The 15487-nt window shown below is 44.2% G+C and overlaps 1 protein-coding gene across 2 annotated transcripts in view; it reads left to right on the top strand.

Moving 5' to 3' along the window:
• LOC120032403 (ras and Rab interactor 2-like) overlaps window positions 1–5365 on the top strand; it is a 50015-nt gene extending 44650 nt beyond the window's left edge. The window contains exons 11-14 of one of the 2 annotated variants that reach the window (XM_038978482.1): window positions 15–240; window positions 1413–1544; window positions 1744–1907; window positions 2694–5365. In XM_038978482.1, the coding sequence (XP_038834410.1) occupies window positions 15–240; window positions 1413–1544; window positions 1744–1907; window positions 2694–3047 (876 nt within the window). In that variant the 3' untranslated portion in view covers window positions 3048–5365. Of the gene's footprint in view, window positions 1–14; window positions 241–1412; window positions 1545–1743; window positions 1941–2693 lie in introns of both variants that reach the window. The other variant, XM_038978483.1, reaches the window with a different exon arrangement.
• Window positions 5366–15487: the final 10122 nt, after the last annotated feature.

The raw sequence follows: 15487 nt of genomic DNA, 5'->3' as shown, positions 1-15487 counted from the left end.
TCCTCTCCTCCTAGGTGAGCAGTGGAGGCTGGCAGCAGCTGAGGGAGAACCTGGCCCTGGCTAAGACCCGGAGACCCCAGGACCTGGGTGTGGACGGGGCCGTGCCCCCTGACCCCATGGCCATCGAGAAGATCCGCCACAAGTTCCACAACATGAGGAAGATGTACTCCCCGGATAAGAAGGTGTCGCTGCTGCTCCGAGTGTGTAAACTCATCTACACCATCATGCAGGATAACTCAGGTAGGTGGGATTGGGGGGAGGATGTATTTTGGGAGAGAGGGTGCATGTACAGAGAGTGTGAATAAGTTCCACATATTTGTCTATAGTGTACCTGGTTGTGTATTACACACGATTGGGATCCATTCCGTTTAAATTCAGTAGATTCAGGAAGGAAAATAAAAAGCACTTTTTCTTAATTCTTCTGTTTGAAAAAAACATTTTTTTTTTTTAAATTGAAATTCTATTGACCCCCACCCTTGTTTTATCTGCATGCTTCTGAGTGTGTGTTTGTGTGTTCATGTGTGTGTTTGTGTGTTCATGTGTGTGTTTGTGTGTTCATGTGTGTGTTTGTGTGGTCATGTGTGTGTTTGTGTGTTCATGTGTGTGTTTGTGTGTTCATGTGTGTGTTTGTGTGGTCATGTGTGTGTTTGTGTGTTCATGTGTGTGTTTGTGTGTTCATGTGTGTGTTTGTGTGTTCATGTGTGTGTTTGTGTGTTCATGTGTGTGTTTGTGTGGTCATGTGTGTGTTTGTGTGTTCATGTGTGTGTTTGTGTGGTCATGTGTGTGTTTGTGTGTTCATGTGTGTGTTTGTGTGGTCATGTGTGTGTTTGTGTGTTCATGTGTGTGTTTGTGTGGTCATGTGTGTGTTTGTGTGTTCATGTGTGTGTTTGTGTGGTCATGTGTGTGTTTGTGTGTTCATGTGTGTGTTTTCATCTGACCACACCTTTCCTATACCTCACCTTGCCTTTCCCCGATGTGTAACTCTCTCTCAGGCAGGATGTACAGGGAGGATGACTTCCTGCCCATGCTGGCCTACGTCCTGGCCCATTGTGACAGGCCTCTCTCTCGCGCTCTCTCTCTCTCTCTCTCTCTCTCTCTCTCTCACTCACTCTCTCGCTCTCTCTCTCTCTCTCTCTCTCTCTCTCTCTTCTCTCTCTCTCTCTCTCTTCTCTCTCTTCTCTTCTCTTCTTTCTCTCTCTTCTCTCTCTCTATCGCTCTCTTCTCTCTCTCTCCTCTGTCGCTCTCTCTTCCCTCTCTCCTCTCTCTCTCCTCTCTCTCTCCCCTCTCTCTTTCAATTCCCTTCAATTCAATGTGCTTTATTGGCATGACGTAACAATGTACATATTGCCAAAGTTTACTTTGGAGATTTACAATATTAATATAAAAATAATAATAATCTCTCTCTCTCTCAGGGAGGATGTACGGAGCCGATGACTTCCTACCGATGCTGACCTATGTCCTGGCCCAGTGTGACATGCCTCAGCTGGACACTGAGATCCTCTACATGATGGAGCTGCTGGACCCCTCACTGCTGCATGGAGAGGGTAGGTCTACCATCACATAATGCCACTGGATTCAATACCACAGTATACAGTTTGCGATATACTCACTTATACACCAGAATGTATTCTTCACCAACATACAAACCTTATACATCATTTTCTACCTCGTATAGCCTCGTTGACACATTAACACGTCCTTCCTTGCATGCTCTCCCCTTCTCCCCAACCCTCCCTCTCCCAGGTGGCTACTACCTGACCAGTGCGTACGGGGCCATGGCTCTCATCAAGAACTTCCAGGAGGAACAGGCAGCCAGGGTCCTCAGCTCCGAGGCCAGAGACACCCTGCACCAGTGGCACCGCCGACGCACTGCCCAGCGCACGGCACCCTCCGTGGACGACTTCCAGGTATCGCCCTGAACCCCATCTGACCCCCAGGCAGTGAGTTTGAAAGAACGCCCCCCTAAAACCCCTCCCCCGAGATGGGGACTGAATCTGCATGGCTCCGGTGTGAAGTTTCCCTCAAGTACAGATCTAGGATCAGCTTTCTTTCCCCCAATCCTAACCTTAACCATTAGTGGGGGGAAATGCAAAACTGACCCAAGATTAGCGTCAAGGGGCAACTTCACTCAACACCAATCTGCATGAGAAGCGCCGGTGGTGACATGCCGAGACTATCCCTCTGTATTTGGATCTGTATTCAAAAATGATCTGGAACTATGAAGACACTTTTGGAGGAAAAAAATGTGTTTGATTTCCGGGTTAGGGATGGTCAAGAAGGGAGTGATATTGAGAAGGAAGCTGATAGGTAGATTAGATAGGACTAATCTAATGCATGTGATTGTGCACTAATGACACGTTGTCTTGGTTTTCTCTGTTCGCTCCGAAATGGCTGTCTTCCTGTAAACGCCATACAAATGATAGAGGCTCTAGAGCCGTATCAGAGCTACTTCATCTTTCTCCCTGTGTGTCTTCAAAAAAAATACATTCCTGTGTATTTGTGTCTCAGTTCTGATCCTGCATGAGCACCTGCATATAACTGATATCCGTGTTATGTTCTCTGTCTCTCTTTGTGTCATTTTCTACGATGTGTTTTTGCATGTGTATATTTTATATCTGTTTTGCATGTTTGCATAAATGTATTTTTGTATCAATGATACCTGTATCACATTCCTTGTATTCCTTCTCCTTCAGAACTACCTGCGAGTCGCCTTACAAGAAGTCAACAGTGGCTGCACAGCCAAAACCCTCCTAGTCCACCCGTACTCCACCACCGAAGAAGTATGCTCGCTCTGCACCTACAAGTTCAAAGTTCATGACCCTGAGAACCACGCCCTCTTTCTCATCACTGAGGCAACCAGTCAGCAGCTTGCCCCGGACACACACCCCCAGCGAATCAAAGCGGAGATACACAGCCACCCAAACTCGCAACCCTTCCATTTTGTCTACCGCAGAGTGCCCAACCTTAACCTGTGTATACCAGCTATTCCAGCTAACCAGCACAATGGCAACTGCCTACTGCCTAGCCAATTGGATGAATTAAACTGAATTAAAATGAAATAAAACATTATTGAACCCTAGAGGGGACATTGGATTTTTCACTAGTGTACAAACACATACAGGGACAATTCAGACTCATACCTCAGAACACATAGACCTGAGAGAACACTGATGGATGGTGGAACAAGTACAATACCTGACTGCTGAGATTGAGGCAGTCCTAATATGGACACCACACGGGTATGATGGAATGATACTGAATGGTGATACTGAGGATGTCCTAATATGGACACCGCATACATGTAGCCATAGAATGGTAGTGAATGGCGGAAATTGAAAGAATCCACTGTATGTTTAAACTATAGGGTCAGAGAATGTTGCTGTGTGTTGTGAAGGGATCCTAGACTACTCAATGGAAAAAGTGGTTCCTATTCTTCTAAAAGGGAGACAGAAAGAGGAAGCAGGTAGGGAGAGAAGTGTCTGGTGTCTGCATGCATTTCACTCTCTTTTTAGGGATACGGCACGTGAGCGTCCCGAGTTGGTTGATCATGTCCAGTGTCGAGTCAGCTAGTGACCACTGCAGAGCTGACTCCAGGGCAAGATTCATGACAATAAATGCCAACCTGCATTTAGCATGCTTGAAATTTAAAGGCAATTTCTGATTGAGCCGACAAATGCAGTTTACCGTAAATGAAGTCTCCATAAACGTGGGAACATTGCCATTAAATGTAAATTGCACTATAACTTTGAACTTCAGTGATATGGATTGAATCGAGCCACCCCACTGGGCACAAACTGGTTGAATCAATGTTGTTTCCACGTGATTTTAAAACAAAAAATACGTTGAAACAACGTGGATAGACAACGAATTGACGTCTGTGCCCAGTTGTCCTGGTGTGATGTGTGAAGAAGCTAAACAGATGCTTTGCGATGGTTGGCTGGACTTTCATGTGGATTTGGCGACCCCTATAGGATAATTGAAGAATGGCTTGCAACAGTATGGACATCATATCAACTTGCGTACTCTTGAGTCTACAACCTAACTGCCATTTGCAACGCCATTATATTCAAACAAAAGAGAAACCCGCACACTGCTCTTGTTGGTATTACTTATTTTAAAATATTATGCTTTAATAAGAGCAAGAGCAATGTGCAGGTTTCTCTTTTCTTTGAGGTTATTATATTCCCTCGCACCTGCAACCAGATAACTCCGATGTGCGCGGGCATTTTTTAAATAAGAAATGCAATTATATCAAATTATATAAGTGAATATATTTTTCTGTAGCATTTTGTATTATTATTTTGCTGCAGTTGCTGGTCAACTGTAGACAACGTAAAAGTGTAGATTGTGTTTTTATAGGAAAATTATATTTTATTTGGATTGAAAACATAACCAGTGTGCTCCTGAGATAATTTCCCCGACATGCCGTTCGATTATATGCCAGTAAATTAAACCAATAAATATTTTGGAGACTGAATTGACTCAACTAAACTTTTGTCTATATCAACTGCCTCAGCAAATGGGAATGACTGTATTCAAAGTTGTACTAGAAAGTTGATATTGTATTGGTTGACGAGAATATACTATTTTTGTTTCTGTCTGTTATCTATGGGGGTCACTGGCTGATTCCTTATCAGCTATTGAGAAGAGATTACAATCTAAACTAATTTCCCCTTGAGGGTTAATAAAGTACAATCTCATCTCAGTCAGTATTAGTGTGTACTACTGAGAGAGGTTGGTGATCTCTAAAAAGAGAACGGTCAACAGTTTTATTAGAGATAAGTATTGTACAGTCAGTTGATATAATGGTAATCATTCGGTTACGACATAACCATTTCTAACCATTTCAATACTCCACATACTGAAATTCTCCTCACACACTCTGTGATTGCTAACACCTGTATGATTTTTTCCATCACTGTTTTGCTGTATTCAAATCTGACAAGTAGAAACGGATAAGTAGTGTGTTCGATGAATATTATGACACTTAATGCAATGTTTAAAACACTACTGCTAAACCAACCAAACTGTATTTTTGATCTTGTATATGTTATGGGGGATTTTGTTATTTATTTTTCGAGTTGTAATGCAAAGAAAGTTGATGAATGGGGGGGTTAAAATAAGTGAGATGGTGTTGGGTGTCCTCTCCCAAAAGCCCTGTAGCCTTTCTTTGACTATTGCACCCATTAAAACTAAAACTCCCTATTATGTCATTCTTTTGTTGACCTTAGTGACCATTTCCTGCCATGTTGGACTAAAGTAGGAATGAATATACTTTAATAAGAAATACGATGCATTTTCAAATGTTACTCTACAAACAGTTACTGTCGTTTTTCTTTGAATAAAAACACCACAATGTAATCCATTTTAGCAGTTTTATTTGTCGATTACATTTAGCAAATCACAAATGTGAAACGTGAAATGCAGAAATGAGAATTTGTGTAAATATATCCATGATATAAACAAGAGTCGTTAAAGCTCGATCGGACATAGTGTTATCCTCCTCGGTGCATTCAGTGGGGTATGCGCCCTTTACGCATGAATCAATCTCTTCTCATCTCTTCTCCTTTCTTTTGCATGTTTTCGATCTGCCGTTGTTTGCCATAAGCATGTGGTGGCCAACACTTCAACTGTCTCTTGGCTTTAGACTAGAGCCTTTTCACACTTCAATGTGTGATTACAGTTTTTTTCCTGAATGCTTAAATCCTAACAGTGATTCTTGAAGCACTATCTCTGAAACCATTAACACTTGTAGCCAATGAATTTACCAAGTGTGCCAAACTGAATGCACGTTCTCTGCTTTACACTCAGTTTGTCATTTTATAACACACTTGTTGCAAAACTGTAACCGCAACTCACTGCTTTATACTCAGTTTGTAATTTAATAACACACTTCTAGCAAAACTGTAAACATTGGTCTCTACATTGCTATACTATTTCTCCAATTGCCTTTCCACATTGACACATGTAAAAACACTTTTAGATAATGAGTTAACTTACAAATCAGAGCTTGAGCACTATAAATAGGCCACAGGTAAACATTTGGTTTGGACAACAATGGAGGCCAATATTGGACAGAGAGTAAGAGGGGTGAGAACTAGAGGAGGACGAGGAGGTGAAGAAGTAAGTGTTATGCTGGTGAATGAGGACCCAAAAGCGACTTAACAGAAACAGAGTCTTTATTCCAGTCTTAAACAAAAACGATACTCCTGGATATTATCTTAGGTAAATACAAAACAGGAAAACTGAAATCCTCTCGTCAGTAGAGAGGAACGACTGGAGACGCGACCACAGACTGCAGGTCGCTTCGGGAAGGCACAGGCCGTAGCTGACATAGACACCTGCTCACACGCAGCATCTGAAGAAGGCAAAAACACGACAGGGCGGAACAAGGACACAGAACAGCAAACATCAAACAAGGATCCGACAAGGACAGAAGCGGAAAACAGAGGGAGAAATAGGGACTCTAATCAGAGGGCAAAATAGGGGACAGGTGTGAAAGAGTAAATGAGGTAGTTAGGAGAATGAGGAACAGCTGGGAGCAGGAACGGAACGATAGAGAGAGAGAGCGAGAGAGGGAGAGAGGGAGGGGGAGAGAGAGGGATAGAAAGAGGGAAAGAACCTAATAAGACCAGCAGAGGGAAACGAATAGAAGGGAAGCACAGGGACAAGACATGATAATCAATGACAAAACATGACAGTACCCCCCCACTCACCGAGCGCCTCCTGGCGCACTCGAGGAGGAACCCTGGCGGCAACGGAGGAAATCATCAATCAACGAACGGTCCAGCACGTCCCGAGATGGAACCCAACTCCTCTCCTCAGGACCGTAACCCTCCCAATCCACTAAGTACTGGTGACCACGTCCCCGAGAACGCATGTCCATGATCTTCCGTACCTTGTAAATAGGTGCGCCCTCGACAAGGACGGGGGGGGGGGAGGGAAGACGAACGGGGGCGCGAAGAAAAGGCTTGACACAGGAGACATGGAAGACAGGGTGGACGCGACGAAGATGTCGCGGAAGAAGCAGTCGCACAGCGACAGGATTGACGACCTGAGAGACACGGAACGGACCAATGAACCGCGGAGTCAACTTGCGAGAAGCTGTCGTAAGGGGAAGGTTACGAGTGGAAAGCCACACTCTCTGACCGCGACAATACCTAGGACTCTTAATCCTACGTTTATTGGCGGCTCTCACAGTCTGCGCCCTGTAACGGCAAAGTGCAGACCTGACCCTCCTCCAGGTGCGCTCACAACGTTGGACAAAAACCTGAGCGGAGGGAACGCTGGACTCGGCGAGCTGGGACGAGAACAGAGGAGGCTGGTACCCAAGACTACTCTGAAACGGAGATAGCCCGGTAGCAGACGAAGGAAGCGAGTTGTGAGCGTATTCTGCCCAGGGGAGCTGTTCTGCCCAAGACGCAGGGTTACGAAAAGAAAGGCTGCGTAATATGCGACCAATCGTCTGATTGGCCCTTTCTGCTTGACCGTTAGACTGGGGATGAAACCCGGAAGAGAGACTGACGGAAGCACCAATCAAACGACAGAACTCCCTCCAAAACTGTGACGTGAATTGCGGGCCTCTGTCTGAAACGGCGTCTAACGGGAGGCCATGAATTCTGAACACATTCTCAATGATGATTTGTGCCGTCTCCTTAGCGGAAGGAAGCTTAGCGAGGGGAATGAAATGTGCCGCCTTAGAGAACCTATCGACAACCGTAAGAATCACAGTCTTCCCCGCAGACGAAGGCAGACCGGTAATAAAGTCTAAGGCGATGTGAGACCATGGTCGAGAAGGAATGGGAAGCGGTCTGAGACGACCGGCAGGAGGAGAGTTACCTGACTTAGTCTGCGCGCAGTCCGAACAAGCAGCCACGAAACGGCGCGTGTCACGCTCCTGAGTAGGCCACCAAAACCGCTGGCGAATAGAAGCAAGCGTACCCCGAACGCCGGGGTGGCCAGCTAACTTGGCAGAGTGAGCCCACTGAAGAACAGCCAGACGAGTAGAGACAGGAACGAACAGAAGGTTACTAGGACAAGCGCGCGGCGACGCAGTGTGAGTGAGTGCTTGCTTTACCTGTCTCTCAATTCCCCAGACAGTCAACCCGACAACACGCCCCTCAGGGAGAATCCCCTCGGGGTCGGTAGAAGCCACAGAAGAACCAAAGAGACGGGATAAGGCATCAGGCTTGGTGTTCTTATTTCCCGGGCGATAAGAAATCACGAACTCGAAACGAGCGAAAAACAACGCCCAACGAGCTTGACGTGCATTAAGTCGTTTGGCAGAACGGATGTACTCAAGGTTCTTATGGTCAGTCCAAACGACAAAAGGGACGGTCGCCCCCTCCAACCACTGTCGCCATTCGCCTAGGGCTAAGCGGATGGCGAGCAGTTCGCGGTTACCCACATCATAGTTGCGTTCCGATGGCGACAGGCGATGAGAAAAATAAGCGCAAGGATGGACCTTATCGTCAGAATGGAAGCGCTGGGACAGAATGGCTCCCACGCCCACCTCTGAAGCGTCAACCTCGACAATAAATTGTTTAGTGACGTCAGGAGTAACAAGGATAGGAGCGGATGTAAAACGCTTCTTGAGGAGATCAAAAGCTCCCTGGGCGGAACCGGACCACTTAAAGCACGTCTTGACAGAAGTCAGAGCTGTGAGAGGAGCAGCCACTTGACCGAAATTACGAATGAAACGCCGATAGAAATTAGCGAAACCGAGAAAGCGCTGCAACTCGACACGTGACTTAGGAACGGGCCAATCGCTGACAGCCTGGACCTTAGCGGGATCCATCTGAATGCCTTCAGCGGAAATAACAGAACCGAGAAATGTGACAGAGGAGACATGAAAGGCGCACTTCTCAGCCTTCACGTAGAGACAATTCTCTAAAAGGCGCTGGAGTACACGTCGAACGTGCTGAACATGAATCTCGAGTGACGGTGAAAAAATCAGGATATCGTCAAGGTAAACGAAAACAAAGATGTTCAGCATGTCTCTCAGTACATCATTAACTAATGCCTGAAAGACAGCTGGAGCATTAGCGAGACCGAACGGCAGAACCCGGTATTCAAAATGCCCTAACGGAGTGTTAAACGCCGTTTTCCACTCGTCCCCCTCTCTGATGCGCACGAGATGGTAAGCGTTACGAAGGTCCAACTTAGTAAAGAACCTGGCTCCCTGCAGAATCTCGAAGGCTGACGACATAAGGGGAAGCGGATAACGATTCTTAACCGTTATGTCATTCAGCCCTCGATAATCCACGCAGGGGCGCAGAGTACCGTCCTTCTTCTTAACAAAAAAAAACCCCGCTCCGGCGGGAGAGGAAGAAGGCACCACGGTACCGGCGTCGAGAGAAACAGACAGATAATCCTCGAGAGCCTTACGTTCGGGAGCCGACAGAGAGTATAGTCTACCCCGAGGGGGAGTGGTTCCCGGAAGGAGATCAATACAACAATCATACGACCGGTGAGGAGGAAGGGAGTTGGCTCTGGACCGACTGAAGACCGTGCGCAGATCATGATATTCCTCCGGCACTCCTGTCAAATCACCAGGTTCCTCCTGAGAAGAGGGGACAGAAGAAACAGGAGGGATAGCAGACATTAAACACTTCACATGACAAGAAACGTTCCAGGATAGGATAGAATTACTAGACCAATTAATAGAAGGATTATGACATACTAGCCAGGGATGACCCAAAACAACAGGTGTAAAAGGTGAACGAAAAATCAAAAAGGAAATGGTCTCACTGTGGTTACCAGATACTGTGAGGGTTAAAGGTAGTGTCTCACATCTGATACTGGGGAGAAGACTACCATCTAATCCTCTCGTCAGTAGAGAGGAACGACTGGAGACGCGACCACAGACTGCAGGTCGCTTCGGGAAGGCACAGGCCGTAGCTGACATAGACACCTGCTCACACGCAGCATCTGAAGAAGGCAAAAACACGACAGGGCGGAACAAGGACACAGAACAGCAAACATCAAACAAGGATCCGACAAGGACAGAAGCGGAAAACAGAGGGAGAAATAGGGACTCTAATCAGAGGGCAAAATAGGGGACAGGTGTGAAAGAGTAAATGAGGTAGTTAGGAGAATGAGGAACAGCTGGGAGCAGGAACGGAACGATAGAGAGAGAGAGCGAGAGAGGGAGAGAGGGAGGGGGAGAGAGAGGGATAGAAAGAGGGAAAGAACCTAATAAGACCAGCAGAGGGAAACGAATAGAAGGGAAGCACAGGGACAAGACATGATAATCAATGACAAAACATGACAGTAAGAGGAGGAGGAGGAGGAAGAGGTGAAGTAAGACGGGGAGAAGGAGAGGACGGGGACGGGGAAGAGGAAGGGGAGTCAGGAACACAATAACTGATGAAATCATGTTGTCAGCCATGGGATGGGCATGAGGGAGGCTGGGCAACGGGTTCATCCAAATCGGAGTCGCTATGCTGTTGCAGGTATCATCCAGATATTTTGAAATGAGAACCGGTAAGTAACTGTGCTGTAGTCTTACTGGTACAGTAATATGTACTGTACTTTCATAATGAGAAGGATCTATCACTAAAACCACTCAAATGTTTTTACAGAACTGCAAGAAAACCAGTATCTGGTGGAAGAGGTGGACTGTTCGTTGCAAATAACTGCATCAGACTCAGAGAACTGCAGGACCACATAATGGTAGATAACACCATATTCCAAAACGTCAACAGAGTGAGTCTCTCTGCACTGTCTCGTCTACTGAAACGCAATAGAATTAGGATGAAGTGGCTGTACAGAGTCCCTTTCGAAAGAAACGCAGACCGTGTAAAACACCTGAGATATGAATATAAGCTATACTATCCTAGATTCTGGATCTGGAAGTGTATGGTGCTACATCATATTGACTGATCCCTGTCTTTTCCTACTGCGCTACATTGTTTTGTCTTGTGTCTTTCAGAGAGTCATGGCGCTAGAAGCAGATGCAGTGCTAATCCTTAATGACCAGGGGCAAGAGCAGCCCAGGTACGTTATCATCTGGGACAATGTTAGTTTCCACCGGGCTGCTGTGGTCCGCAACTAGTTCACAGGTCACCCACCCACTTTTCATCGCACTCAATCTCCCCCATACTCTCCGTTCTTGAACCCTATTGAATAATTATTCTCTGTATGGCGTTGGAAAGTGTATAATCGCCAGCCGCACCAACGCATAGCCCTTCTACAGGCATTGGAGGAGGCTTGTGGAGACATGGATCAGAGGTCATGCCAGGCCTGGGTACGGCACTCCAGGCAATACTTTCCACGCTGCCTAGCTCATGACATCACCATTTTAAGGGGGGAAATGTTTTAATTTTTTTCTCTAAATATTCTAACGTTCCTCAAACAACAAAAGCGTAGTAGAAGAAAACAAAAACATTTGTGCTAGAAAAAAAATTAAAAAAAATTTGGGCTCCATCTCGCCTTTGTGGGTCCGGGCATAAGACTTCTACTGTTTTCTTCTCGTGCGCTTTTGTTGTTTGAGGAACGTTAGAATATTTTGAGAATACACATCCATACTTTACACATTTGGATACCTGTGTGTATGTGTGTTTACTACACGTATGACAAAACTTTATTGCAAACTGCTATGCCCTGCACACAGAAAAAGCAAAAGCCACAAGTGCGTAGCCACATGTATACTATTAGTGCGTAGTTGGTGCTTGGTATGCTTATTCAAATGATGGTTCGTGTGTACTGTACTGATGCAAAAACACATTTATTTGAAAGAGTTTGAAGAGTTTTGTTAAACATGACTTTATCTCATAGGTCCTAGAAGTCTGAGGGCATTGTTTGAATTGTTTGCTCTTGCAAGAGATGTATGACGTTTTGCTGGTTTGGTGTAAGGTTTTGTGGTTAGTGCGTAGAGTTTTGCAAAAATAGCCTATAGTTTCAAAGATGGTTCCTAAGCAATCAGAAAAAACTGTAATGCGACAGCCTGGCAAACTCCATCGTAAGTGATCCATATAAAAGACCTCTCGCAGAAGTCCATCGAAATCCTTTATTTAACTAGTCCGTTTTTTACAATGACGGCCTACTCTGGTCAACGCTGGGCCAATTGTGCGCGGTCTTATGGGACTCCCGATCACTGCCGTTTGTGATACAGTTCAAATCGAATCAAATCAAATGTTATTTGTCACAAACATGGTTAGCAGGTGTTAATGCGAGTGTAGCGAAGTGCTTGTGCTTCTAGTTCCGACCATGCAGTAATATCTAACAAGTAATCTAACAATTTCAAAACTACCTTATACACGCAAGTGTAAAGGAATGAATAAGAATATGTATATATACATATATGGATGAGCGATGGCCGAACGGCATAGGCAAGATGCAGTAGATGGCCTTGAGATAGAAGCTGTTTTTCAGTCTCTGGGTCCCAGCTTTGACGCACCTGTACTGACCTCGCCTTCTGGATGATAGCGGGGTGAACAGGCAGTGGCTCGGGTGGTTGTTGTCCTTGTTCGGGATCGAACCAGGGTCTGTAGTGATGCATCTAACACTGAGATGCAGTGCCGTAGACTGCTGCATAACTCGGGAGCAGCGGTCTAAGATGAGTTGGCTTTCAAACTCCTCATGGATGTCCTCAGTGGCTATAGCGAGGGATCTCTGGTCTGAGTAAATGACCGGTCAAAGCACTGACGTCCAACTGTATATAGCAAATCATTAAATCGTATATCGATTAAAAATAGGGTGGCTGTTTCTTCCCTGTGAGAAGGACCACAGTGATCCCGGCATGACATCATAGCCGCGGGAAGTAGGGATTATGAGGGTGTTGCATCACCCACTGACAAATTAGAATGTTTTTTTGTATTAATAAACAACAATTATTTTCACGAAAGTAGCGCAGTGGGCCTTTACTAGTCCTGTATTAGTGGACTGATATGGCCATCAGAAGCACACGCAACATTTTCATTTGATGAGTGATAATTTACCATGGATTGATTATTCAAAGTTGCTCATATCTCGTACCCATAATCGTCCATCAATCTACGTGACACGAGTTTCGATGTGAGTTTCGATGTGCTGTTATCAGCTGGGGGAAGACAGGCCGATGTGTGCAGGGGGGAATGAAAAATAGACCTAATAACATCAGAAAGCTGTCCTTGGTGTAAGAGTTGTGGTGTCATTTTATTTCTCGTTTGTGATATTGAAGTTAGTGTGTTAAACACATAGGTCTATTTAGATAAAGGAAAAGATGTTTCCAAATGGCTAGTTCATTAAAACATTTTTTTAGTTCATTCTATTCATTAAATGATAGATGGCTCATTCATTCATTCATTCATTCATTCAATCCCACTAACGATGACACTTCCAAAACTGTGGCAAAGTCTATGCCACATGTCTAACGTATGCAGAGTTCTTCCCCCTGACACTAATGTCATCACTGTACAATTGAACCGTGATGTCAACATATAGGCCTGTTTAAAACGTCAAGCAGCTTCTGCATCAGTGGTTTGGTTATACTTCTATTATTTAGAGATTGATGTTCCTCGTGGAGCACCATAAGGAAATGTCCTAACTTAGTATGCCCTCAGACTTCTAGGACCTATGAGATAAAGTCGTGTTTAACTTGCACTACTAAAGGAGTTATTGATATGTCACAGTGTTCTTGCAATAAGATTTATTTCGGAAAAACATCCCTCACCCTGAAAGTATCTTTGGAGAACATAAAACCACTATTAGACATCAGGATACAGTATCACCTCGCCAGTTGCGAGACACTTTATACAACAAAATCCTTCTATTAATTAATTGCGTTGCGTTGGGAACAAAAAAGTTCATCCACCACGCAGAGTAGGTGATTGCGACAACAAATTACTCCAAAGAGAAGCCATGTGGATATATACATTAAATTCTGTACGGTTTAAACGAATAATTATATTTCACCTCCTTCCTATAGGCCACATTTAGACTCTTACAAGAACACTGTCCTTACAGATTTTGCATATCGTTTATGAGTTAGACCCACATATTTATGAACGGCTGAGCCTGATATCCTTTGTGGTAAGGTATCTCGTGAATTGATATCATGTATTCAACTGAGCAGACACCTAAAGCAATTGAGTTGTCCTTGGTGCCCGCTCTCTTACCTTATAATTCTGTATTTCTTTGTGACTAACGTGTTTGTATACAGGTAGACCAGAAAAGACACATCCCTGATTAGCAGTTGAGTGGCAACCCTGATTAAAAGCACCCGCTACTCATCAGTTGTTCCCTAAAAAAAAGCGGGTTTGAATTCAAATACAATTGTACCTATACACTGAAGAAGGATGTAAAGACAAAAGTCTGTGTACGCTATTCCTAATGCAGTGAAAATAATTTAAAAAAATAGAGTAATGAAGTAGGCCTAAGCTTTATGCTACACCTTTTTGTTTGTCTGAATTCACGACTTTTACGCACCAGCCAAGCTTCTGGGACAGCGCAATGGTTCCCTTATGATTCATATTATTCCAACCTCATAGGTTATGAATATATATAAAACACAAGAAAATTACATGTTGACTGCACTGGCTCTTTAAATAGTTAGTGGCCTGGCCTCTTGCTTTCTGTGTGATACTTTTAGCAAAATTCACAAATACAATTGATTAAATGTATTAAATTGTGCGGGGTTAATAAATAATGTCTCGGATTGGAAAAGCATGAGTAAAACAAAAATAACCATAGAGGACCACATCAATAGTAATGTTTGGTATGTGGCATTGACTTTGTATCACAAACACATGTTGTGACTATTTTACATGAACTCTCAATAGCCCTATGATGTTATTTTGTCTTCCCATTAATGAAGTACAGTATCATTATAAGGACTATAAGGGGTGTTAAATGAATGGGAATCAGATTAAAGAGCCATCTGGAGAAGTTTTCACCACCCATACTTCTCACTCCCCACCCTATTCACCTGCCCTCTTCTTCCTCTCTCCCCTCATGAGCCATCGACACACAGATCGGTCTGGTAGGACATGCACGTCTTCAGACTGGAACACATTTAACACCGTAGAGCTAGAGGAACTCACACAGAGGGGGTAAAACTAAAGTAGTTATTTTCCAGGCCAACCTCTCTCGTTTCTCCATCTTCTTCTTCTGTGATAATGGCGGTCCGCAAACAAACGTTAAAGGTGCATGCCACCACCTACTGTGCAGGAGTTTGTGGTCAATCACGGTTTACAACATTAGCTCCACATTTCTAAATCCTCCTACCCAACTCAGTATTTCTGAGTAAATGAAAAAGAGCCCTACTAACTTCTAATAGTACAGTTCATTTGAATGAATGTTATATTTTTTGTGAATGTTTTAATACTTATTTATCAGCAATACATGTACAATATATAAAATAAACAGTTTATTAATGCATGTTTTCATTAATTTTAGAACGTTTTAATGAGTTTAAAAAAACACAAAACGCCCAAAAAACTGTCCCCTGTGCTTGTAGTGGTATATACAGTAACTTATAACCTATATGTTGAATCATGCAAGAATG

Source organism: Salvelinus namaycush, chromosome 39 (genome assembly GCF_016432855.1).
Source record: "Salvelinus namaycush isolate Seneca chromosome 39, SaNama_1.0, whole genome shotgun sequence".
NCBI lineage: Eukaryota > Metazoa > Chordata > Actinopteri > Salmoniformes > Salmonidae > Salvelinus > Salvelinus namaycush.
This window is presented reverse-complemented; position numbering and strand designations above follow the sequence as displayed.